General features: G+C 52.8%; 11 protein-coding genes across 11 annotated transcripts; 7 read left to right on the plus strand and 4 right to left on the minus strand.

Annotated features, from left to right (window-relative positions):
• Positions 1–975: 975 nt before the first annotated feature.
• Positions 976–1753, minus strand: AYO20_04253 (hypothetical protein; the record flags this gene model as incomplete). The annotated part of the gene is made up of 3 exons (XM_022642551.1): positions 976–1238; positions 1318–1412; positions 1671–1753. The coding sequence occupies 3 exons, from the start codon at positions 1751–1753 to the stop codon at positions 976–978; spliced, it is 441 nt and encodes a 146-aa protein (XP_022501369.1).
• A 1332-nt stretch (positions 1754–3085) lies between these two features.
• On the minus strand, positions 3086–3972 carry AYO20_04254 (hypothetical protein; the record flags this gene model as incomplete). Its single annotated transcript, XM_022642552.1, has 2 exons — positions 3086–3651; positions 3711–3972. 2 exons carry the CDS (start codon positions 3970–3972, stop codon positions 3086–3088), a joined length of 828 nt encoding a protein of 275 aa, XP_022501370.1.
• Positions 3973–5247: 1275 nt separating this feature from the next.
• AYO20_04255 (hypothetical protein) lies at positions 5248–5871 on the plus strand (the record flags this gene model as incomplete). The annotated part of the gene is made up of 1 exon (XM_022642553.1): positions 5248–5871. The coding sequence occupies one exon, from the start codon at positions 5248–5250 to the stop codon at positions 5869–5871; it is 624 nt and encodes a 207-aa protein (XP_022501371.1).
• A 1036-nt stretch (positions 5872–6907) lies between these two features.
• Positions 6908–7456, plus strand: AYO20_04256 (hypothetical protein; the record flags this gene model as incomplete). Its single annotated transcript, XM_022642554.1, has 1 exon — positions 6908–7456. One exon carries the CDS (start codon positions 6908–6910, stop codon positions 7454–7456), a length of 549 nt encoding a protein of 182 aa, XP_022501372.1.
• A 994-nt stretch (positions 7457–8450) lies between these two features.
• On the minus strand, positions 8451–9701 carry AYO20_04257 (hypothetical protein; the record flags this gene model as incomplete). The annotated part of the gene is made up of 1 exon (XM_022642555.1): positions 8451–9701. The coding sequence occupies one exon, from the start codon at positions 9699–9701 to the stop codon at positions 8451–8453; it is 1251 nt and encodes a 416-aa protein (XP_022501373.1).
• Positions 9702–10107: 406 nt separating this feature from the next.
• Positions 10108–11079, plus strand: AYO20_04258 (hypothetical protein; the record flags this gene model as incomplete). The annotated part of the gene is made up of 2 exons (XM_022642556.1): positions 10108–10393; positions 10457–11079. 2 exons carry the CDS (start codon positions 10108–10110, stop codon positions 11077–11079), a joined length of 909 nt encoding a protein of 302 aa, XP_022501374.1.
• An 807-nt stretch (positions 11080–11886) lies between these two features.
• Positions 11887–13023, plus strand: AYO20_04259 (hypothetical protein; the record flags this gene model as incomplete). The annotated part of the gene is made up of 2 exons (XM_022642557.1): positions 11887–12031; positions 12083–13023. 2 exons carry the CDS (start codon positions 11887–11889, stop codon positions 13021–13023), a joined length of 1086 nt encoding a protein of 361 aa, XP_022501375.1.
• Positions 13024–14491: 1468 nt separating this feature from the next.
• On the plus strand, positions 14492–15121 carry AYO20_04260 (signal peptidase complex catalytic subunit SEC11; the record flags this gene model as incomplete). Its single annotated transcript, XM_022642558.1, has 2 exons — positions 14492–14817; positions 14881–15121. The coding sequence occupies 2 exons, from the start codon at positions 14492–14494 to the stop codon at positions 15119–15121; spliced, it is 567 nt and encodes a 188-aa protein (XP_022501376.1).
• A 1534-nt stretch (positions 15122–16655) lies between these two features.
• AYO20_04261 (hypothetical protein) lies at positions 16656–19250 on the plus strand (the record flags this gene model as incomplete). The annotated part of the gene is made up of 2 exons (XM_022642559.1): positions 16656–17724; positions 17773–19250. The coding sequence occupies 2 exons, from the start codon at positions 16656–16658 to the stop codon at positions 19248–19250; spliced, it is 2547 nt and encodes an 848-aa protein (XP_022501377.1).
• Positions 19251–20068: 818 nt separating this feature from the next.
• Positions 20069–22235, plus strand: AYO20_04262 (hypothetical protein; the record flags this gene model as incomplete). The annotated part of the gene is made up of 2 exons (XM_022642560.1): positions 20069–20407; positions 20466–22235. The coding sequence occupies 2 exons, from the start codon at positions 20069–20071 to the stop codon at positions 22233–22235; spliced, it is 2109 nt and encodes a 702-aa protein (XP_022501378.1).
• Positions 22236–22770: 535 nt separating this feature from the next.
• On the minus strand, positions 22771–23894 carry AYO20_04263 (hypothetical protein; the record flags this gene model as incomplete). Its single annotated transcript, XM_022642561.1, has 2 exons — positions 22771–23073; positions 23190–23894. The coding sequence occupies 2 exons, from the start codon at positions 23892–23894 to the stop codon at positions 22771–22773; spliced, it is 1008 nt and encodes a 335-aa protein (XP_022501379.1).
• Between the last annotated feature and the right edge of the window lie 583 nt (positions 23895–24477).

The raw sequence follows: 24477 nt of genomic DNA on the forward strand, positions 1-24477 counted from the left end.
GTTTCCCTCCGTACAGCCAAGAAAAAGGTGGCAGTCCAAGGCAGCAGAGCATGGCATCGAGAAGTGATACCGTAGTTTGCCACATCTGCTTCATAGAGCTCAAGGGTATAGGCCTGCTGGATGTCATGAGTCGACTCAGCTGATGGTAGCGGCCGCACCACATGGTATGTTGCTCAGCCTGCCAAAGACCGAAATCCGGTACAGGATGTCATGTCGCTTGAAGCTCGAGCATGAATTTTCCCTTGGGCGGGCGATTTTTGATGCTCTTGGCTGGAAGAGGCTGTAAGGGGCAGGTTCCTCAAAGGCTGTTACCCACAAGGTAATCGCCCTGCATATAAGCCATTTGCATCAGTGGGTGTAGTAAGCGTGCTTGTTCTTGGTAGGTACTTGGTACCTCAGATTCGGTGCCTGGTCAATTGCGGATTGTCGAAACAGCCAAGCGTGCCAGATTGCCTGGCAAGCTTGAGGACGATTCCATTCACGAAACCGAGGCCAGAGCGAGCATAACACATCCCTGCAGCGGTGTTGGGTAGAAATTGGTTGAGAGAGCTCTGGTGCAATGCGGACGAGCCGGATGTCCCGAGCCGAAACAGGTCAGGCAGAAGGCAAGCGGCAAGCTGATTGATCTCAATAATGGCTAACAATGAGCTATTGTAGAAAGGGTTGTAACCTCCAACTGAAGCCGTCGACCAATTCTATATCTGAAGTGACCACCCCATCGACAAGGAGAGGACTACGGTCAAAGTCTCCAGTGCCATTCGTAGGCACGACTTTCAAAACACAAGCGAGGGGAAATTTATCACGCGAAACAGATGAACACGTCGACCAGAGGGATTATTCGACAGGGGCAACAGGGGCATTTTCCCCGCGGCGGTGGGTGCGGGAGAGATATTGTCTCTGCGTTGGAGAAAATTTTGCCTGGTTCTATCTTTCTTGCCAACGTTCACTTCTGCCACCCACGAGAACGGTCGATGACTATTCTTCGTCGTCGAGCTCCTCATTTTCGGCAGTGGCAGTGGCCGCAGCTTGTTTGGTCTCGGAGCCCGAAATAGCTTTGGTCTTGACCGCGGGCTCATCCTCTTCTTGTTCTGGCTCGTCAGCGTCGTCTTCGGGCGCATCCTCGCCGTCCTCCTCATCCTCCTCCTCCTCTTCTTGTTCTTCCTGGGCGGTAGGCTTGGATTTCTTGGGTGCGGGTTCAACGGGTTCGGCTTCAGCCTTTCGCTTTTTTGGAGGAGGAGCTATGTCAATGAGTCGATTAGCGATCCAGTTGAGACGGTAACAGAGCCCATTTTGGACCGATCAAAGGTCAGGATTTACCTTGTTCTTCCTCCTCCTCTTCGCCCTCTACGTCTTCATCTTCCTCTTCCTCTTCATCTCCGTCCTCGTCATCCTCGTCATCGTCGTCTTCATATCTGCCCAGGAGCAAAATGCATTAGCGCCATCAATTGCGAGAACCGATACCAGCAGAAAGGGGCGCGCAGCTTGAGGATGAAGGAAGAGCAAGGATTAGGAGAGGATGCTTGAGCGACCTTGACTTGAGCCGCGCACAATGATCAAGCCAGACACGGCATCAAGACAACCAAGAATGCTTCAGATTGTTGGTTCTATCCCGTGTCGGGGAGTTCAAGCAGGAGCAATCAAGAAATGAGAACAGAAAAGACGAAACTTACTCCTCTTCTTCTTCATCGTCGTCCTCGGGGAGCTCGAGTTCTTCCTCTTCTTCGTCGCCAGGTCGGCTTCTGGTGGGGACCATGGTGTAAGGAATGCTTGGATGTGGACTTATAGATGAAACAAGATGGAAGGAGGTCTAGGAGAGATGGAAAAAGGATAGAAGCACGAGAGAAAGAAAGCTATGGGAGGGAATTAAGAAAGGGAGGAGAGGTGCGTGGTCGAGGTAGGGGGTGAGCGTGCGGACTACGGCTGAGAAACTTGGGAGACCTCTGGGGGGTAGCTGTGGGCAAACGTCAGGGCCCAGAGTCCATGTCCCAGGTTCGCACTAGTCAGCAGCTCAGGGGACTGAACAGAGGGGAGAGGAGAGAAATCGGGGAGAGGCAAGAGGCGGGCTTCAGGGCTTCCGGGGGCTGGGAAAAGAGAGAGCCCGAAGTGTGCGCATCATAGTGCATAGAGATGTTCGGCCCAGTGGTTTGGCGTGCCGCTTGACCTTGCTTGACAAAGAGGGAAGCTCCAGAAAGCTGGAGAGGAGGAGAGGAGAAAGTCAGCTTTTTTGGCTGAGGAGCAGCAGTTCCGGCACAGCACGACAGCACCTGAGCTGGGAAAAAGTGGGAGGGACAAGAGCTGGGAAGCGTGAAGAGGCAGAGAGAACAGGCGAGGGGCAAAGGGGGCGAGGGAGCTCCGAGCAGAGGAGGTTGGGGAAGTGCGCAAGCAGCAGGCACAGGAGCTGCGGCTCTCTAATCCCCCTCTCTCCGTAGGGCCTCCTGGGCCCTCCTCCCCTGGACTTCCGAAGTTCGTGATGGGCAAAGGCACTAACTCTAGGTAGCCCACTACGCTACGACTTGTGCTGCTGCTGTTTCTGCCTCTCAATTGGCCCTTGTCACCTGGATCCGAGCTCCCTCGATGGCGCCAAGCCGAAGAAGGACCCGCCCTGCGGAATAAAGAAAATACGGCACCGAGAAAACCTATCACAGTCAACTCGGCGTCTTTAGCTCCCTGCGGGTCTCTTTTCAGGGTCTTTTGTTACTTTCCTCTCGCTTCATTTCTGAAGCCTCAGCCCAACGTCATCACACCTTGCCAGACCGACGCGAATCATCTCCGGCCCATTCCACCTCAAGCGTTTTCAGGTTCAATGAACATTGATGATACCGAGTGCTGTGCTCTGTGGGGGAAAGAAAACCAAACAAACAATGGGGCCAACTGAAGATTACCTGTCGTCCTTTTGCCTGTCCTGCACCCCAACAATTGCATTTGAGCCTGCGCAACTGCATTTTCCAACTCCCACAGCAGCCTCAGTGTGACCGAGGTCGATAACAGCATGGTTCAAACCAGGCCCTGGCCTCGGTCAAGGTGTCACGGTGCAACCGCTCGGGGGTTTTCTGCATTCCCTTGTATACCTCTTCCCGATCCACTGTCAACCACCCATCACGTTTGCTGAGCCTACAAACACCACCAACACTGCCGCAAATGCTGTGGTGGACATAAAGACGTCGGCTCGTCTCTGAGCAATCACGTTCATCACCAATGAAAACACCAAGCTCATCATGCTGATTGCAACCAGGCGTGCGGCCATGCTTTTCACACTGAACAACACCAGGATTGACAAGGCCGGAATCACGGCTGACAACAGCATACATATCGTATTCCCAACCTGCACCAGCGTTTCTGGCCTGTACTCCCACGTTCTCTCAAACGCCTTTTCTGCCATAGACCGGTGAAGTCTATATCCTACTGCCCGGTGATATAGCGGCACCACTCTTTCACTCAAAAAGTTGGCTAGAGCATCTTTGCTTCCAATGTTTTCGTTCAGCGTCAACAGGTCTTCCTCAACGCTGGCGTCTCGGAAGATGCCCGCTTCCACTCCATACAAGAACTGGTCGCCACCACTTTCTTCGTCATACCACTGCCTGCGGAGCTCGAGATTGTCCTTTCGCGGTTGCTGCAACGCGTTGATTCTTGCTGTTCTCAATAGAGCTCGGTCTGCCCCACCGTGTCAGCGGCCTGTTCCCATTCATTGGTGTCAGAGCCACGCTTCCTACAATACTGGTCCAGCAGGGTCCTTGACCGCTCAAAAATCCGATGTATGTCCTCTTCAGACATGCTTTCGGGATTATCGATCCAGATCCGGTCGAAGCTGTTCATGCCTGGTATCTTTCGCACCTCATTAATAACCACTTCGAGATGCTGCAGCTCGGCTTGCATGTGCAAGATATTCTCGAGGTTCATGCTGGAGAATTTTCGGAAAGCTTCGATATTCTGATGGCTGGCCATCATGGCTGCCAAAGCTCCGTAACCCGTCATTTTCGTAACGCAGCGATCTCGTCGGCGGCTTCCGCGAAGGTGATAGAGATCAGGGGTATGTCTTTTGTGGGAGGACAGCGGGCGGGTGACTGCTTATAATGAGGACTCACAGACTAACTTGTCCAACACAACCGCAACTTCTCATCAGTGGGGCGCTCACCGAGGGGCCTTCCATCTACCTGCATCGCTGCCCAAGAGGCCTCCCTTCCAACCGTCCACTGATGAGAGCTTCCAATAGAGAACGAGCGCGCAATGCCACTCTGGAAATGCTCTCTGTTTGGCCATTTTCCTCGCGGCCAACGCATATTACGAGCCCGGCCATCCCTGCGTTCGGAAACTACGTGAAGATCGCCCGTGCTGCCAGTCCGACATACGTGGCGACAGCCTTGGAAGCACGTGCTCTTTATCTTTACGGCAAACTCATCACGCATTTACCAGCTTAGTTGCAACATATCTCATAAGGTATCTAGGAACCACTCCCTCCAGCTCTACATTCCAGAAGTCCCTGAATATCAGGGCATTTGTAAATTTGAGACAAGACTTGCACCGCACTATTCATCCTTCGGAAGTCTGACAAGGTCTCGGGCTCGTTCGGTGCGGCAAAACTCAATGCTGCAACTTCCCTTACCGAATGTGGTCCCGAAATAGTTACTGGTGCTTCCGTTGGCAATCGTCGATTCATTCTCTTTCATCCTCCAAACCATGGTGCTACTGTTGCAAAGACACGCCTCCTGTTGTGACACTGACCCACGGTATTGGGAGGTACTCCCGAGCCCTCCAAAGCTGTCGTGCTTTGCACATGGAATAAGCCTGGTTTTTGTCAAGAAGTCGACATGTCTCAAGAGGTTCGGAGGCCCACAGCTGCAGCCCTGTATGCGGGATAAGGGTTCTCGTCGTGTTTGGAGGAGTTTGTCACATGTTGCCATATTGCAGCTTGCCCGAAGGACGGGCCCGACCCTGTACAACGACACGATCCAAGCAGAGACCATGCCGTTCCCAAAGTGGCTTCACTGCCATTTGGTGTTATTTAAGATGGCAGACTGGTCTGTCTTTGTTGGTAACCTTTTCCGTGTGCTGGTGGCTTAAAAGCTCTCTTCGCGCAGTGTGAATGACCCGCGGACTCTGAGACGGTTGGGTAAGAGTGAGAAGGCATCGCCGAGAAAGGACGTACCAGTATGAAAAGGCATCCACGTGTCCCAGCCGAATAAGAGGATTACTGACTTTGTGGATGGCAGGATGACCCTAGTCACCTGGAGGAAGCATTCGCCCGAAAGGATGTCCAAGTTACTTCGCGCCGTCCCGGATTCCAAGGGTGTGGCCAAAGCCCCCGTTCTTGACCGGCTGCGAGATTCTATAATTCAGCCTCTGTTCCAAGGAAAGGAAGAAAAGCCGAGCCGGACAGCAGATTGTGCCAGCAGTGGCCCGCCCAAACACCATGGAAAAGTCATGTTGATGGAAGAAAGACGGAGGCGTCTCAATCTCTTTGTGGTTCTCATGTTCATCCACCTTGAGCCAAAGAAGAATTCACGGTCGGGTCATCAACCGTCGACGACGACGACTCCGCGAAGAGTGTTGCTGGACACCGGGGCCGATTTCAACCTGATCTCTGACGACGCTCACACGGAGCTCGACCTAACCAAGCAGCCATACAGTGGCCGCGTGCATTCGATTGGTGGATACACCGATCTCAGCAGCACCGTCGTCCTTCAGTGGCATTTCCAGCGTTACAGTTCCGAAGCCGATCGGAGTTCGCCGTCCCATCGTGCGCCGTTTTATGTTCTACCACCAGAATCCGAAGCCAAATTCGACTGTATCCTCGGCCGACCCTGGATCGAGGAGAACTGGGATGAATTCATCACCTTGGTCGAGCTCAACCGAAGAAAAGAGGCCGCAGGGTAGGAAGCTCTCAAAAGTACAGTGGGTTTCGTGAAGTGTTTTGCAATTGCACCATAGTATCGGGGCACCGAATCAATTATTCTCACAACAAAAGCACACCAACCGGATCAAGGGCGAGCGCAAACGTCCGACTTATGAAGGGAATAATACGATGAATGTACCACCAAAAGATGAGACACAGAGGTTAATTTCTGGGAAGGGACCTGCTCGCCACGGAGCTTCTGAAGCGATATCGTGTGACAAAAGCCCCCCGAAATCTGGATTCGGACCGAGGGAGGCGTTTGGGTGACGGGCTACTGAAGACAAATTTGTTACACAGCTGGTTGAGTGAAAAGTCCCCAAGTCATCGAAACATTGCCAGACGGCCAACGACGTTAATTTTGTACGGATATGGTCATCAGGACATGGCGGAAGCCGCCACAGCGGATCCGAGAATGGACTATTCAGTTTGGTATCTTCCAGAGTCTTGTTCAACCTGTCAATTGTTCTTTGTGGCTTGTTCTCAACCTCCGCATTCTAAAGTGACAAATCTAGCGTTCATGGTCCACCCCGACAGTCCCAGGTGACCAGCACGCCGGAGTGCAGCAAAATGTCATCACTTGAAGTCTTTCGCTCGACAGGGATGTACCGTTGGCAAAAGGTGTACCTGAACAAATCCTCTCCCTGGATATATGAAAGACGAAGCATCCTCCAATGCTAGTCTGCCAACACACGGGCATTTCAATCCGGGCTTGGGCACGAAGTTTGTCTCCCTGTTGCGCAGTTTCAGTTGCTGCCGGCTTGTTTGCCCTGTATTTGCCTCACTGCTCGGCCGTCTGCCCTTTTTGAGGCATGGCCACAGGGCGCAATCGCCCGATCTCGACCGCTCTTATGCAGGATTCCCATCAGCTCGAGTCTTCATATCGCTCGTGGCAAGCTCGTCGTCCGCAATTATTTCGTCCATCCAACAGGACTTCACCAATGGTACGGGTTTCTCGCTACTAACCGAGCACATGTTGATGCTGTCTTCTGCACTTGCTGACACCCGGTGGCTTAGGCTATGAATTCGAAAGTGTGCATCTTCGTCATCGCCGAGGGCCAGGAGCATCCTGTCAAGCTGAGCAATGCCCTTTACGACAGTACTTTGCCCAAGAGCATCATTTCAAAGAGCAAAGCGGTGGCGACCCGCGGTGCCATTCGCCCCAACACACCAACCACTTTGACCGATCACACGGGAACGGGTCATGTCTCCACTTCTCACATCTCCTTGCGATGGTACTATGATGACGGCACTCAGACTTTTCCCGAAACATTCTACATTGTCGACAAAGTAACGGCCAATGACACGGACAGTACCCGTCAAGAAGACAGAGACCACCACTGGGACGCCATGCTCCGCAGTACCGTCGAACCGCCGTCCGCCGCTCTGGGCCCCCAGGTCAACCCGATATGCGCTGCGCCCCCGGGAGTCGATCCCCGGCGGGAGCGCGAAAGGAAAGAACGGGCCGAGACGAACCAGCAGAAATTCGAGAGGGAGAAGGAATTGCAGGCCAAGAAGATCCGGGATGCGTTCGCTTCGAAGCAGGCCGGGCCGGGAAAGCGAGGATGAACAACGAACTTGTCGTCGAGCTATAATTTCGGAGAAATTGAAAAACAGGCCCAGTCAGCCCCTTGACAACGTGGTTATGTATGGACGGGAATGATGGGAATTCGCAATCTTTTTTCCTTTACGAGCCTGTCGCATTGGTGTTTGTGTACTGGACGAAGCAGCTAGCTGGCACGGTCCTATCCTATCCTAGGGATCTGTCTCGTTGACGATTTAGCGTGTGATTTTTCATTGATATTGTTGACCTTGTCATTCTTTATATCGCCATCGGGGAGAGAATGACTGCCATGTGAGATCGGTCTGGGAAAACACGGTCCGTTCTCTACGGTATACTGCTTACTCTAACTCCCCTTGTTTTTTTGCTACATGGATAAATAAATAAATCTATTTTCAACGGGGCACGACGCATAGAGCGTACCGTCTACGCATCCAATAGCTCGTACTATGCGTACCGTACCATACTATGCGACATCGTCATCGCGGGTGTGTCGTCGGACGGAATTCTGCCCGTCAATCACCATATCTATCCAACTATACTCGGTAATCCATCTGCCCATCCCATCTATCCAATGTACCTGTCCAACAAATCCCCGCAGCCTTTTAGAGTATTGATGAACTTGTCAAGTTGTTTTTGGTGGAGGGTGGGTGCGTGTGGCCAGCGAAATTCGGGGAGGGGTTTTGGAAGATGCAAGCGACGAGTTGACGGGCAACGGACGAAATTATCTTTATGCTTTTATCGCTGAAGTGGGCCGTTGAGGATATCTGAGGGGACTTTGAGATGGATAGATGATCAAGACCATTGAATAAGAAAAAAACTAGAAAGGAATTGTTCGTGAAAAGAGGCTTCAGGAGAAGAAAGGAATAGACGGCAGATGTATATCTCCAACATTATATACTTGTAGACCTGTTCACCTGCACCCGGATAGAAAATTGCTAGATGCTCTCATTACTCCTCCGCTTTGCCCACTGAAAAGAAATAATGTCCTTCTTCCAACGATCAGGCCATACCGCCGTTCACCCGGATCGTCTGCCCGCTCACCCACTCGGCGCCCTCGCCGCACAGGAAAGCGATCGCCTGCGCAATCTCCTCGGGCTTGCCGATTCGGTTAGCCGGGTGGAAGCTCGCTAGAGTCTTGAGCACCTGCTCGCTCTTGCCCTCCAGGAAGAGATCGGTCGCTGTCGGGCCCGGGGCAATGGCGTTCACTCGGATGCCTTTCCTGGAGAGCAGGTCCTTGGAGAGGAGGCGCGTCAGTTGTTCGATGGCGCCCTTCGTCGAGCAGTACAGCGTGTAAGGTCCGTTGACGGTCGAGGCGTGGCAAAGGGTCGTGGATATCAGCACGATGCTGCTTCCCGGCGCCATGTGCGGCAGAGCCTTTTGAACGAGGAAGAAAGGTCCCTTGACGTTGAGGTTGAATGTCCGGTCGAAGTCCTCTTCTGTACACGATTCGACCGTCTTCATGGGCAGGATCCCCGCATTAGGGACCAGGATGTCGATCTTCCCGAACTTCTCTACCGTGGCCTTCACCAACTGTTCGACGCCGGCTACCGTCCCTGCGTCGGCTTGGACCGCGTAAGCATTGTCGCTGCCGAGTTGCGAGACGATCTTCTCCGCTGCCGCTGTGTCGCGGCCATAGTTGACGACGACTTTGGCTCCGAGTTTGACTAGGAGCGTTGCAGTGCTTGCGCCAATGCCCTTTGTGCCACCGGTGATGACGGCGACTTTGCCTGAGAGAGGAGCGGAAGACATAGCGATGGGTTTGGATGCGGTTGGCGCTTGTGTCGTGGGTGTAGTAGTGCTTGGAGTGCCTTGCTGGGAAGAGGATGTGGTCTTATTGGACTTGTGTCTGGTGATGATTGCCTTGAACTGTTTCATGGAACTTGTTGCAGTGGTTGATGGAGAGAAAGACTTGCTCGAAGACTGGGCTCTCTCACCCCTTGATATAGAAATCGACCCCCTTGCGATGGCATGGTTTGTACGGAATTGTGGTTTGATACACAAGGACGAGATGACGCCGGTAATTCCGGCTGAAGATTCTGAATAACCATGGACTGCGGCATCAAAATCAAGCCTTTGACAGAGATCGCGCGAAGTGAGTTCGACCAGATGGACTTTGGCGTTCCCTTGGGGCTTGGCGTCGTGGCTTGCGGCCGCACATAGCGATAAAGCCTTGCCAGCGGAGGAGAAGCTGCCCTTTTGGGAAAGACCTGTTCTCCGCAAAGACCGACTAATGTCGAGAGAAAAAGACATGATGTCTCCGGGGATATACCGGAACAGCCAATCTTAGGCTGCCAATGTCGCCACTGATGTCATTCTCTCTGGAGTTATGCCTCTTCAAACGGCACCAACGGGTATAATATTCTTCCGCTGTATGCTGACTATTCATTCCGCTCGTACATGGGCACCCAGATGGGTTTGAATTGTGCAACGATGTTCCTAGGGTTGAGATGATACAGACCCTTAAGCCCGTGGTTGGTATCCTCCATAGAATGAAGGAAGGTGTGGTATTGATACTCAAGGCACCTGACTGCGTGGAATGGCGACCTCGTCACCAGTACACCTCTGGCAGATATAAGAGGTTTGAGCATGTTCGTTGTTTGGATCTGGTCCATTTACCTTGCCAGTTAAACTTTCGAACACAAAACCTGAGCAGAAGATGACTGCGCGACCTCTTGTGAGCTTGGTTACTGGGGCTGGTTCGGGATTTGGAGCCTTGACAGCGCGTGCGCTCGCCAGATCGGGTCATACTGTATATGCTGGCTTTCTCCAGTCCAAAGACGACAAATCTTCCGTGTACAGGGACGCTGCAAATTTTGCCAGAGATAATAACTGTCAGCTTCGAGGCATACAGCTCAATGTCGTCAAGGACGACTCGATCAAGAGAGCGGTCGACAAGATCATGGCCGATGAGGGGAGGATAGACGTTGTTGTCCACAATGCCGGTAGGCGCCAGCTTCGATACTTCAAGAGAAGTGACTCGCACAAGCATTGACGATTTCTCTCAGGACACATGAACTTTGGTCCCGCCGAGGCATATACGCCAGAACAATTCATGGAGATGTACGACGTCAATTGTCTGTCTTGTCAACGCATCAATCGAATCGTCCTGCCCCATATGAGACAGGCCAGAACTGGACTGCTTGTGTGGATATCATCCAGCAGTGCTCATGGGCCGAGCTCTCCGTTTCTAGGACCATATTTTGCGGCAAAGGCTGCCCAAGACTCCCTCGCACAGACCTATGCCGCGGAACTGACCCCGTTCGGTATTGAAACATCGATAGTCGTTCCCGGCGTCTTTACAAAGGGCACCAATCATTTCGCCACAGCCATGAAGGCCGGAGATGCGGCAGTCGAGCATGGGTATATGGAAGGCGCTCTAAAAGGATGGGATCGGATCTGTGCCGAAGGTCATGGCAACATAGTTTCACCTGATGCCGATCCTGGAGCTGTTGCTGAAGCTGTTCGCCGCGTGGTTGATACAGAACATGGTAAGCGGCCGTTTAGAGTGCATGTTGAGTTCGACGGAGGTGGTGCAACCATCGTCAATGGCGTGCGTGATCTTGTGAGGGAGACCTTTCTCACCAAGTTGGGACTGGCAGAACTATTGAAGGTCAAGATATTCAAGTGAGATGTTGAGTCCGGCCCAAAGTTTCATGACTTCCAAGTGTTTGGCAAGTTGTAACCTCACAAGGAAAGGAATGAATTGGAAACCGCAGAAAGAAAGTCAGGCTGCCACGATGCGTCATTTTAATCTCACGTGGACAGAATTCTCTAGGATACAGCGCCAGTTTGGCGACTAAAGGCAAATTCCTCTGAAAATATGTCCGTCTGACAAAAACAAAAGAAAATATCATGTCCAACAAACCCGCAGGCACTTGCTGAGGTCTTCGGTTCCACCTCACAAATGTTTCCTAAGCTGGACGATTCTTTCCAAGTGGAGCTTTTTTTAAATGTATGAGATGCACAAAGCAGCTCTCTCCACTAATGTCCCCGCAAATGATCTCGGAACCATGTTCCAGCTTACATTTTGGACAGGTCCCCTTCCGCTATCCAGCCATGTGGAAGCCATCGACTCTACGAGCATGATCACTGGAATCAAGCTGGACTTATCCACAACTCAAATCCTCAATTTGGAGTGTTTTCCATCTGTCCGCGGGCGGTAGTAATGCGTCTACGTTCGTTGCCACGCACTCCTGTCTGGCAGTCGCCCCCTGTCAGCCAAAACCGTGAATAGTAATCATCAAATTTGGCAGATATGCCACTCATTCCAACTAGAGGTCTTTCCTCCATCTTTGCACCGTCTCTGGATCGTGAGCCTTTTTAAGTCATTTAGGCATTCTCTACCTGTCAAACCACCTGGGTTGCCAGGACAGTTCCTCCGATCAACTCGCGGATAGCTCTTGAGGTAGCGGAAGAGGGGAGATTGTTGACAGCCATGACCCCTACAGAAGACGATGGCTTCTTTGATGTCACTCTTCTGAGCCATCCGATGGCACGGAGCATAGATGAGCTGTGGGCAGGCAAGACAGATATCAAAGAGCGACGCCGATTACAAAACCGACTGAATAGACGAGCTTATCGTTGGTTCCCACCACCTGACCCGAAAATCATCGACTAATTGAGGAATATAGGGAAGCGCCAGGTTGAACAAAAGCTGCTTCGGGAGAGGACAATGACTGAGGCTGGCCCGGAATCCCAAAAAGGCCGTCATCATCGAGCGCCCAGAATCCCTGGGGTTGGCGTCTTCGCCCTCGCAGAGAAGGACAGCGTGACATCAGATGAACCAATCTCCCTAAACTCCTTGGTATCTGCAGCTGGAAAGCTTTCCACAGGAGCCAACAAAACCATGTCATTTGAATCGTCAACCCTGTCAAGGGGTCATCAGATCAATCTCAAGCTCGTGCAGTCATGGTGTCGAAGATTCGAAGAGTCGATGTTGGGCGCCGGCTCTATTGGCGTCGAGTTCAGTGATGAAGATGCCGCGGTGACAGATTCGGATCCTGTCGTGTTCGAAGAAACCCTCATCTATACCATGGACATCCGCTATCACACCTTCATCCCCAACCCAGAAGATCAGCTTCTCAACCTGATGTACTACAACGTTTTCCGTGGACTGGCTAGAAACATCAGAGCCTTGAATATGGAAATACACTTTATGTCCTCCTGGGCTTCGGACAGCCCTTTTGTCACTGGTCAAATTGACATCTCCACGCTGCCACCGGATTTCCAGCCGACATACCTCCAACGAACCGTGTCGCACCACCCATGCTTTGATATATTCCCTGACCCCGTTGTGAGGGACAATGCTATAGAGCACTGGTATATCGAAAAACATCCACTGGAGGGGAGATTATGTATGGCGATTGCTGGTAGGCATACCTGGCATGAGATTGACCTTGCTCTGAGACATGGTTGCGTGCTTTGGGGCGAGCCGGATGTCGTAGAGAGTTGGGAGGTCACTCGGGGCTTTGCAGACGACTGGCCTTTTCTGGTCAAAGGCGCTTTTCGCCTTGAAGCCGCAACGAATCGATATAGAGCGCTGCGAGGCGAGCCGCCAATTTTCTTTGCGTGAGGTTTGCAGGATGTATATAGGTATTCCTGCGACAGTGCTTGACAATTTGGCAAATACCCATTTATGCACTCCAATACGATTTTATGGCTGCTGAGAACAGGGTGTGTTGGTATCTTGGGTGGAGATGTCACGGGCAGAGGGGGTTTATGAGTGTTGTGAAGACAGGATATCGAGTTTGGTTTTCTCATGAACTTCGCAGCTACCAAGGATTTGCGTCTTTAAAGAGATATTAGCACCAGGAAGCACCGAGTCCCGTTATTGTGTGCCTTTTGTTTTTGGCAAGGAGGATTTTCAGTGGCTCGCAACGATGTACCTGACCGTGAGTCGACCCATTTTCAGCAGTCTCGGGCTTCCAACTAACGCAATCGCAGCTTTTGAGTGCAGCCACCTTCCTCGAGCTTGTCAGTCCTACTCCTCTCTTCCACCGCGCATCGAACCAAGTGTATGCTCTGGGCCCTGCCAATCGTCCAGCCAATGTCCACGATGGTGTTGGTGCAGGGAGCGACGCCTACAGAACCTATTCTGGTGATGGCTCAACATCATCTGGCTGGCCAGAAATGGCGCAATGGGTCTCATTGAGGACATGTGAGGGCTACAGAACATCTTTTGTCCACTCGACTGATATCTGAGCAGGTTCGTCGCGAACGAGGACTTTATGCGGGTGTCGTGCGTCAATCTGGGACCTGACAATGGGCCTGACAACGGCGATGCAGAAATCAGCCAGATCTGGGATGCAGTCCTGTCAGCTTCATCCCTAACCAATGTTGACCACCGCTTCATCCTGGCAATCCTTCTTCAGGAATCCAACGGCTGCGTTCGAGTCCGCACGACCGAGAACGGTGTGCGCAACCCAGGGTTGATGCAGACCCATGACGGCAGCTTCTCTTTGTAATATCAATGTAAACATCCAGACTCAGTGTCCCGCCTTTGAGATCGACGGGATGGTCCTTGACGGTGTTGCTGGGACTTTGAGTGGGGATGGGCTCGATGGCATACTCAATCACGTATGGGGACAGGACGCCAGGGCATACTATCGGCCTGCTCGACAGGAAAACACTGGGTCAATTGCAGAGAGTGGTGACCTGGACAACGGAGGATACTCGACAAATTGCTACGCCAGTGACATTGCGAACCGATTGACGGGCTGGGTTTGGGCAATATCGAGTCGATAGTAATCTGGATGTCGATCAGGAGCACTTATAGAATCTATTGATCGGTACTGAAAATGGAAAACGAGAGTAGCCTGCTGTGGGTCGATATTTTGAGAGATCCGGCGGGTGAACCCCGGCGGGATTATTGCCCGAGCTTCTGCCACCTGGTCTTTGAGCCATTACAATGATCCTCTACATGCGGACGAGGCTACCATTACTTGTTGATCTCTCTATCTGGACACCCTTTCTTCACATAGATGTCAAACTTCCTACTTTGAACGTTTCCTCGCAAATCTAGCCTCCAACAGTCCGTCACCATGCTACCCTTTCTCGCCCCCTACCTCTCCAACCCTCGTCAGTCGCTGTCGCAGGTGCTGAATTTTGCCCTCGTCCTGTCGACTGCGTTCATGCTATGGAAGTCGCTGTCCGTTATTGCAGACTCGCCCTCGCCTATCGTGGTAGTTCTGAGTGGATCGATGGAACCTGCGTTTCAAAGAGGTGATTTACTGTTTCTCTGGAACCGAGATAAAACGGCCGAGGTGGGAGAAATAGTCGTCTACAATGTGAAGGGCAAGGACATTCCAATTGTCCACCGCGTTGTCCGAAGTCACGCACCTGCAGCGGCTGTCGAAGTGGATAAAAGGTACAGACACCCGGCTACTCCTTGAAGATTGAACAACTCTGGCTAACACGTCCGTGGTCTCAGTGGTAACCTCTCGAACGCGTCTCCAAAACTCCTCACAAAAGGCGACAACAACGTCGCCGACGACACAGAGCTCTATGCGCGGGGTCAGAGTTACCTGGATAGAAAAGAGGATATTATTGGCAGCGTGCGCGGATATGTGCCAGCAGTTGGCTACGTGACCATCATGCTCAGCGAACACCCTTGGTTGAAGACGGTTATGCTAGGAATGATGGGCCTGATGGTCATTTTACAAAGGGAATGAAGGATGATACCCTTTGGCCAATAGACACGCGCCGACCCAAACACAACCCTGGCCGACCAGCACTTTAAAGGATGAAACATCCTCGAACATCAAGCGCAAGCGGCACCCTGACTCTGCGGCCTTTCCTACGCGTAGTCCGGTTGGCCTCTTATTACGCTGGCCCTGGGGTATGCCAGATATATCGCAGACATCTGTTGGACAGACCAGGAAAAACACCGAGCCAGGAGGGTGGCTTTACCATAGTCGAAGGGAACACTGTCGGATTGTGGCCGATGTATAGGGCTTGAGGGTTTTGGACCCCAATTCCTGCAGCGAGGAAACGTGCCACCTGTGAAATGCGGTTCTACGAGTACGAGGAGGAGCGATGAGGCTACTCAATGGGAACAACAAAACACATGCAGACACATGCCATTCCGAATAAGGTGCAGGCTGGTGCTGACGTCTCAGGCGGTTCTCGGACAATTCACAAAGGAGATGGAACACCACTTGTCCGGAGATCCTTGGCAAGGGCCGCTGCAGGTGACAAATAGCGATGGATCAAGCAGCCTAGGGGCCTTACAGGGCGAATCCTCCTGGCGCACCCATATTGGGCCATATTGGACGGGGGCATTTTGGCCTAACGGTCCATTCATCCAACAGGCATCGAGTATGGCGCCATCTACAAGAATCTGGACCCCAATCCATGGCGCCGAGAGAAAAGCCAATGGCTAAATCCCAGTCTTTCCCCTGGTTCTTTTGCAGCTGTTCCACCCCCATCACCCCCGTGTAGCGCCGTCCTCGTATGGTTCGTTCCACGACGACCAGAATCATGCATCCTCCAAGACGAGCTGAAAACCGCTCGGCTCCTTATCGCTGGCATGTCTCACAGGGTCTGGACTGTTTTTCTTTTCCCTCCGCCCTCTTGCGGTTGTCGAACAAATCGTGCATTGAGCGCCAATGTGTCGTTGATCCCTGACGCTTGAAAGCACGCAGCGCCCAAGTAGTGAGATAGATGACTTCCCGACCAGTCCCATCTTGAGGTGTCGTCTTTCGTTGCAGACGCTCAACGCCAGCCTTACGAGACAAAGTCTAGCTCGTGCTTTAACAGGCGCGTCCCAATTTCCCCGACTCCAGTTGCTTATCCGCGACTAGTGCACGATTGATCATAGCGACGCCCCCCGTCTGCGTCGCTAAAAGGGTCCAACGCTGCTGCAGCAGAAAACTGTTCGATGCTGACACCCGGGATTTCTCTACGCTTTATTGACACTGCCATTCCGCTGACGTTTTGCGCAATCGCTGCCAAACGAAGCCCGTGTTACCATCACCATCGCGAGGGGCAGCGCAAGTCTCCGTCGGATAATTTGTCAACGTCCAAGTCTGCAGCGACAGCTCTGTACAAAGCGATCTGTGTGGCGCCCATTTACGACGAACTCTAGCGAGAAATCCCCAAGCATGTCTTCATCAAGGTCGTTCATCCAAACCACTATGGACCACAGTTGACCTCGCTCTGTACTATACACGTCGCATCACTGCTGAAGGTTTTACAATCGCCAGTATGGACCATAACCAGCTTGATCTAGGCTCCATGCCTCTGTCGCAAACATCAGCCCCAGATCATGTTGAACTTCTTAGTGGAAAAGGTTCGCCCGGGAGTGCCGTCACGATCGGTGTGACACAATCCGCTCCTTACCATCGGCGTCATTCACGGGGATATTCCGGAGACGAGCGATTGAAGTCGATAGATGAAACGGAGAGCATGCGAGATGAGTCGTACGACATGATAGAACCATTAACGCCCACAAAGGCTCGCGGGTTCGGTGCAGGGCAATCCGCTGCCTCGTCAGTACTTCGACGATTGACCACCAAAATCAACCCCATGTCACGAGGCACATTTCGATCCACCAAGCGGTCTCAAGGCAGGGAGTATGCGACCTTGGGCGACAGTGAGGAGGGCCAAGCTGCTGCTGTGGATCTTTCGTCGTTGGAGGGCATGGGCTGGGAGCTCACTGACTTGTCAAATCCTGACACCGCGAGGCTCCAAGATGAGGAAACCGAGTACGTGAGCGTGGCCAGAAAGGATGGGAAACCTGATTTTCGCACGTTCGTCCAGAAGCGTGCGTCGGTGGGAGATGGAATGAAGGATGTGGGCGTGCAACTGAGGCGCGATCCTACGCGGATAGCTCGAAGAGGAACTGATGGCATGCGCAATGCCCGGAGCTCAGGCATTGATCGGAGCAAGACCGTGCGCGACCTGGGCCAGGACCTTGCGCAAAAGAAGAAGATGATTGTCGAGATCGAAGAAGTGGTTGACTTGAGCACCTTGGATGGAGGCAACGCAGATAATCGCCAGAGTCGCACGTTCGAGTCCATGTCCATGAGGCAGAGTGTGCTGCCCCAGGAGACGAAGAGCTACTTTTTCCCCGATGATCCTGATATCCCCAACTGGAAACCATGGTCAATGCGGCCTTGGTACATTTTGTCCTTGATGGCCCTAGCACTGGGTTTGGCGGGCTTTCAGGAATACCTGTGTCAGCGGTCCTTCAAAAGCGTCAGAGAACACAGTGGGATCCTCGCCTTCGATGCTGTGGCGGAAATTTCGACCTGGGACTTCTTTGCATGGAAGTGTAAGTGAGCAATGCCAACCTTCTTATCACTCTGCTGACCAAATCCAGATCTTCCCACGATGATCACCATTGTCTACGCAGTTCTGTTCTCGATCATGGATTTCGACATTCGCCGTCTCGAACCTTTTTATCAATTATCACGACCTCGAGGTGCCTCTGCAGCTGCCTCGCTGAACTTGGATCACTTGACCATGTTCCAATACTTTGTTCCGTTCAAGGCGTTTCGACTCCGACAATGGGCGGTGTTCTTCTCGACCACGGGCAATATTGTTGCCTCGATGGTCTCGCCTGCTCTGCAAAATCCCTCAATCACATTTGTCACGAACCCTGATCCCAAATGTAATGTCGATGGATGCCCTGGTGATGAAAAGCATTATTGGGTCCGAATCTCACCAGTCTGGTCTCGAACCTTGTCCGCAAGCTATGTGTTTGTGGCAATCGTGCTTGTGATCCTGTTCGTTCAGTTGCGGCGCAAGTCCGGACTCCTCAGCGACCCAAAAGGTATAGCTGGCATTGCATCCATGGCCACCAAGTCGCATATTCTCCAGGATTTCGCGGGGCTGGACGAAGCAAACTGCGCAAAGATCCACAAACGATTGGAACATCGACGATATGTGCTCTACAAATCTTCCATCTGGCAGGGCGAATGGAGCTCGCAGAGTGACCCGCCACAGGATAGCGAGAGGAAGCTCACCAGTCCGCATCCATTGATGCTGCAGATGCAAGCGGCCATTCCGTTTCTTGCCTTTATGGTCTTTTGTCTGGTGTCGGTACCCGTCATAACGCTGACCAAGGCGCGGGTGGTACCGAACGCTGCGCCGTGGCTTCCCATTCTCGTGGCTACGGGCTTGAAGTTGTTTTTCAGCACGTTTGAGGCCGATGTCCGACTTATGGAACCATTCTATCAGCTTTCGCGGGGAAACGCCAGGCCTGAAAACAGCCTGACTCTGGATTACCAGGCGACTATGTACGGGATCATGCCCTTTAAGGCGCTCGGTAATCGCCACTATCTGCTGACACTCGTCGGCGTGTCCTCGGTATTGTTGGATATCCTGGCGGTGACTGTGAGTTCCTTCTCGGTCAACTCGGAGGATTTTATGCACGTGGGAAGTCGCGGCGAGGACCGGTCCAACGGCGACGAGACGTTCGTGTCGTTCTGGACTTCGCTCGTTCTCTCTGCATTCATTTTGGTTTTTGTCATTTTCACAACATCGCTGGTCTATTGGCGACGGCGACACCCGTTCCTACCACGCGAGCCGTCCACAATTGCGGCGGTGTTGGCCTTCATCTACGCCAGCAACATGCTGACGGATTTTGTTGATACCGAGACGCTGAACAACAAGGCGATGGAAAAGAGACTGAAAGGCATCAACAAAAGATACGGACTGGGGTGGTTTAGAGGGAGAGACGGACAGATTCACTGTGCGATCGACGAGGAGCCCATGAGGAGTAAATACGTGCATGGCAAGCCATATACAATGGCACAGGCTGGACCGTTACATGAGCCATATTATTCGGTGGCATAACGCGGCGACGAGCTCAGCGATGAATGGGATGGACCTGGCACTGGGTTAGGATATTTTGGGCAATGACATTACCATTGGAGTTTGGTCAAGAGCTTGGATATGAGATACGAAGCATCAAGGACATATACACCGGACATCTTCTACGATATGGAACCAGGACATGGTCGAGAAATATCATGCTTGAGCGCAAAATAGTACAGTGAGCACAAGTGAGCACATTGAGACAGAATATAATCATGTGCACTGAATGGAGAATCTTCTATCAGGAGGTGTCGTCATCAACACCAAATTGTCTTTTTGTATGCATATCCGAATGGGAATCCGAGCTCATTCTGGTAAAGAGCATGATGAGGAACAGGGAATTTGGACGTGGAAGTGGACCTGACTACTAAACCACGAGTGGTTAGGCGTCACTAGAGGCTCCGTAGGTACTGGGAATATAAGTTTCTGGGAGGGCCAAAAGAGCCGACCACGAACAAGACAAGGCGATTGGCGATGAGGATCGATTGGCCGTGGTGGGCGACAACCGGGGAAGCTTTGTACTTGTACTTGGATTGGAAGATGGAGGAACGAACATGTGCCATCTGCTCAGAGGCGCGTTCCACCACCAACAAGCCCAATGACGTAGGTAGGTAAATGCATGCCACACACTAACGGGGTGGGAGCAGCATTCATCACTCCTACTCAAGCACACGTCCCAGCATTCTTCTCCTCCTCGTTCTGCTTCAAAGCTCAAGATCCTTTCCTTCTCTCATACCAAGTCCCATCCTCGCAACCAACTCCCCCCCTCGTGTCTGACTCTCCACACCCTCTTCGATATGCCCACCCCAGGGTATGTCTTCCGCGATGGCGGCGACACGCCAGCGGAGGAGAAGCCTGATCCAGAGTTCCGCCAGCCGAACACCCAAGCACCAAAACCCCCCGCAGTGACCGCCAACGCTCCCCTGGCCCAGAATACCACCACAAGTCACCAATTGGCGACGGGAGTAACGGGAGACCATGAGGTCCAGGGCGCAGTTCAGAGGGCCGGTAAGGAGGACAGAACAACTAATCTAGGATGGCAAGCCAACGCTGTGGGTGTAGATAACTTGGTCGGAGGCCTTCCCAACGACGAGCTGTGGACGCTCATCCGCAGATTCAACAAGGCAAGTATTCCAGTTCTTGGATGCTTCGAATCTTCCCCAGTTGAGACGAACACTTACTGAGCATTGCTAGCAAATGTACCATGTCAAAGCCATCCCTCAGGCTCCTCCTGGAGGATTGGACCTCAACACTGCCGAAGACGAGGAATTCTCCCCGGACAAACTTCGCTCGAACATTGAGCGTCTTTACATGACCGTCATTGTCGGGCTGATTGCTTTTGGAAAACATATCGCAAGATTGAGGTCGTGGCGCGAACCCCGTCGGACGGCTTGTTTCGCTGCCGTTTACTTCGTGGCTTGGATCTTCGACTTGATTGTGCCCACCTTGGTGACGACGATCATCGTCCTCATCACCGTCCCTCGATCGCGGAACATCTTGTTCCCTCCGGCGCCCCTTGCTCTGGTCAGCCACAAGTCGGGTGGTGTCCAGAAACCAGGGGCTGGTGTGTTGGGGAGCCACGACAGTGTTACTGGAGCTCCCGAGAAATACAAGGGCGAGGCGGTGGAACAAGAAGCTAGTAACTTGGTCTCGGGTATTGCGTCTGTAGCCATCTCCAGCGCTGCTGGTCGACATGATCAAGCGAGCCCCGACGAACAGGGTGGCAGCAAGACTCTGGATCAAGGAGTGCCCGACCCGACCAAGATCGCTACAGCCGCGGCGGATGCTTCTTCGGCTGCTCAAGGCGGAGATCCCGATGCCGTTCAGGACAAGACAAAGAAACCCATGGAGGACGCCGTGTGGAAACAAGTCCGACCCATCATGCATGGTATCGGAGAGGTCTCTGACATGTGGGAACGTCTCGCAAACGCCTTGTCACCTACTCCGCCCTTTTCGCAAAGAAACCGTCTCCAGCTCGGCGCGATTTTTGTGCCAATACTTCTGATCTCCTTGGTCACACCAGCCCAATGGGTCATGAAGGGATCGACATTCTTTGCCGGCTTTGGCTTTTTCTCGGATCCGTTGATCAGACGCGGCGTTCAATTGTTGAACGAGAAGATTCCAGATTGGCCGAAGTACCTCGAGATCCGGAACACTCTCCTCAAGGGCGTACCGACAAATGCTCAGCTTACCATCACTTTACTGCGCATTGGCGAGGCAAACCGTGCTCCCCTGCCACCACCACCAAAGTCATCTCAGCCGCCGGCGGACAAGCCCGCTGACCTTGACAAGCATGCAATCACTGAAGGAGGACTCGACGCGTCACATTCCGAGATTGAAGATGTCATCACCGTCGATCAACCTAGTGGTACCGAAGGTGCAGAGACTCCAGAACCGAAGAAGAAAAAGGGCGGAATCGGCGCCAAGATCTTGTCCGTATTCAAGACCAGCACGGCCGGTGCGGTAGAAACCAAACTGACCACCGACACCGTTCGAGCCACCATGGGTTCCGGCCACGCAAAGGAGAAGTTGGGCGTGCTCCCTTCGCGGGCAGAAATGAAACGCAAGCCGAGGGAAGGCCCCGTGGAATTCCGGGCGAGATACCACGGTCGCAAGGGCGCCGTCTACATTGACAGCTCCGTTTCACCTCCGAGTGGCCGCAGACCGGCGTCGCCGTGCGTCTACTTCACGACACATCTCGACGACGACGAAACTGTGGAGAGCATGCCCCGCGACCCCGACTGGGCCGTACCCATTACGGACATCGCCGAGGTGAAGAAAGTCGGCGGCCTGGGATGGAAGGGCAAGATTGTGGTCGGCTGGGCGACCGAGAGGGAAGTCAAGGACGGCATCGAGATCGTCGCCAAGGACGGCTCCGTGTACCGCGCCATGGCCATCAAGGAGCGAGACGAGCTATTTAACCGGCTGGTTTCCATGGGCCAGCAGGTCTGGGAGAGTCATTAGATGGAGATGAGATGGAGAGAATCCCTGTCTTGGCGTTTGGAAGAAGGTACTTGTAACGAGAAATGGGAAATGATGCTGTCTGTCTGTTCCCTGCATGTACGAGTATAGCCACAATCGACAGGAATTCCAGAGTTGACCGACCTTTTACCGTTATCAATGATATCTCCCTCCCTTCACCCCCCTGGCCCCCTCCCCTCTCTACTGCCCTGCCCTTCCTCTTCCCACGCGGTGAAAAATGTAGAATATGATGGTGACATATTTACCAGCATAGGCCGCACGCCATGCCGGCAGCAGGAGAAGTGTTCTGACGGCGTCCATGAACATTCAGTATCGATGAGCCGGGCGGAACACAAAGGGGCGAGGGAGCCACCTCAGCCTCGCCCCCAACTTCCAGCCTAAGCTTAAGCTTAGAGCTAAGCAAAGCTCAGCTCAGCCAACCCTATCTACAACAGGTACAGGAGGGACAAAAGACTCGAAAGAAAGAAAAAACACCCCATCGAAACCCCGAGACTAAAGGCCAAGCTTGGACTTTTTTTTATGAAAACGCCTTGGTGACGTGGTCACACCAGTCAAACAGCTTCTGTGCCTCGCCGTCGTCCCTCTGCGCCTGGGCGATCAAGTCCGGGCGGACAGACCCCCTGCGGCCCCAGGGGATGATGTACCCGCCTTGGTCCGTCTCCAGGGTCAGATCGGGGGACAGACCGGCGTAGATCTCGGTGTAGGCGCCAAAGATGCTTGGGTAGAGGAGCAGTTTGTGCAGGATCCAGACGGCGAGTTTGGGCCATTGGTTGTTGGCGTGGCGTTGGAGGTCCGAGGCCAGGTTGCCCGGGTTGTATGACTGGTTAGTAACTCACTTGTTAGTTTCTTGATCGCAGATAAGATACAACATAAATCCAATGTAGTGGAAGCTGAGACTAACAGGGCGAAATAGGGGAGTAAAGAGGAACAACTCACGTTGTGCAAAACTCCATCCCGCGCACCGTACCGTTTGCCAAACTCGGTGCCGAAGAAATAATTGGCGGCCTTGCTCACTCCATACGTATACATGTTGGGGTGCGTATCATCCAGTGTCTCTTCGCCGTTGGCACCTTTCTTCCACAGCATCCCATTTGTCGGACTCTGCAGAACCACGGCAAGACTGCCCGCCCAGCTAACCCTCACGGTGCCCTTGGGTTCGTCCTCTGCTGTGCGCCTCAGGATGGGGAGTAGGAGTTTTGTGAAGAGGAACGGGCCAAGGATGTTTGTTTGGTACGTCAGATCCATGCCTTGGGCGCCCTTGGAGCCCACCGGAGGGACCATGACGCCGGCATTGTTATCCAGCCAGTGCAGCTTGTCCTCACGAGACAGAAAGTCCTCGGCGCTAGCTTTGATAGTGCTCAAGTCGGACAGGTTTAGGAACAGATATTCGAGTTTGCCTTGAGACTTGGGGTGTTCTTGTTTGATCGAGTCGATGGCGGCTAGAGCCTTGGATTCTGTGCGCGCGGCAATGTAGACTTTGGCATTGTGTGAGTAGAGGATGCTGGCGACTTGATATCCAACCCCGGTATTGCTCCCTGTAATGAGGTAGACTTTGCCCGTTTGGTCGGGGAGGTTCTTCTCCGTCAGAGTTGGAGCGGGCAGTCTAAAGGACTGAGAACAGAGGGCGCGCAGTTTGTACATATTTTCGGCGGTGATTGTTCAAAGGCTCAGGGCTGCTTGGTATGGGTTGTCGTGTGCACAGAGAAATCAATTGCTTTTCTGACAAAGTATCTACTCAAAGTACCGAGTATTTGCGTGGATGTCTCACCCGGGAGGTGGGTGAGGAGGACGAAGGAAAGAAATACGAGGTGTGGAAAGGGTGATTGGAATGTCCCTCGCAGACAGTTCGAGGGATGCACTTTGGACTTTATATTTTGAATGGCTTTCTAGGCATGTGAGACGTGATCCTGGTCGAAGGACGCCTCATATTATGTATTCTAGCGGGCTGGTTATGGGTATAGTCGGAGTTGAACCACATCAGGAGTTCGGCTCTGCAGCAAAGTATTAGGAGAGACGGGGACCCATGTCTGGATTTGGTTTCGGGGTGGCTCCGTCGGCCAGGGTTAGGAGGGACTGCAGGACACTGAATGAGCAGGCACCGATGATCTTGGCGCATGTGTGCGCAGCAGCGGATCCATAAATGGCCGCGGAGACACAGCGTTTGAGGATGTGAGCGTGTGGGCGTGCTCGTACAAGTTGTCGCAGGGTGTGAAGGAATAATACC

Source organism: Fonsecaea nubica (assembly GCF_001646965.1).
Source record: "Fonsecaea nubica strain CBS 269.64 chromosome Unknown Scaff22, whole genome shotgun sequence".
In the NCBI taxonomy this organism is placed as follows: Eukaryota; Fungi; Ascomycota; class Eurotiomycetes; order Chaetothyriales; family Herpotrichiellaceae; genus Fonsecaea; species Fonsecaea nubica.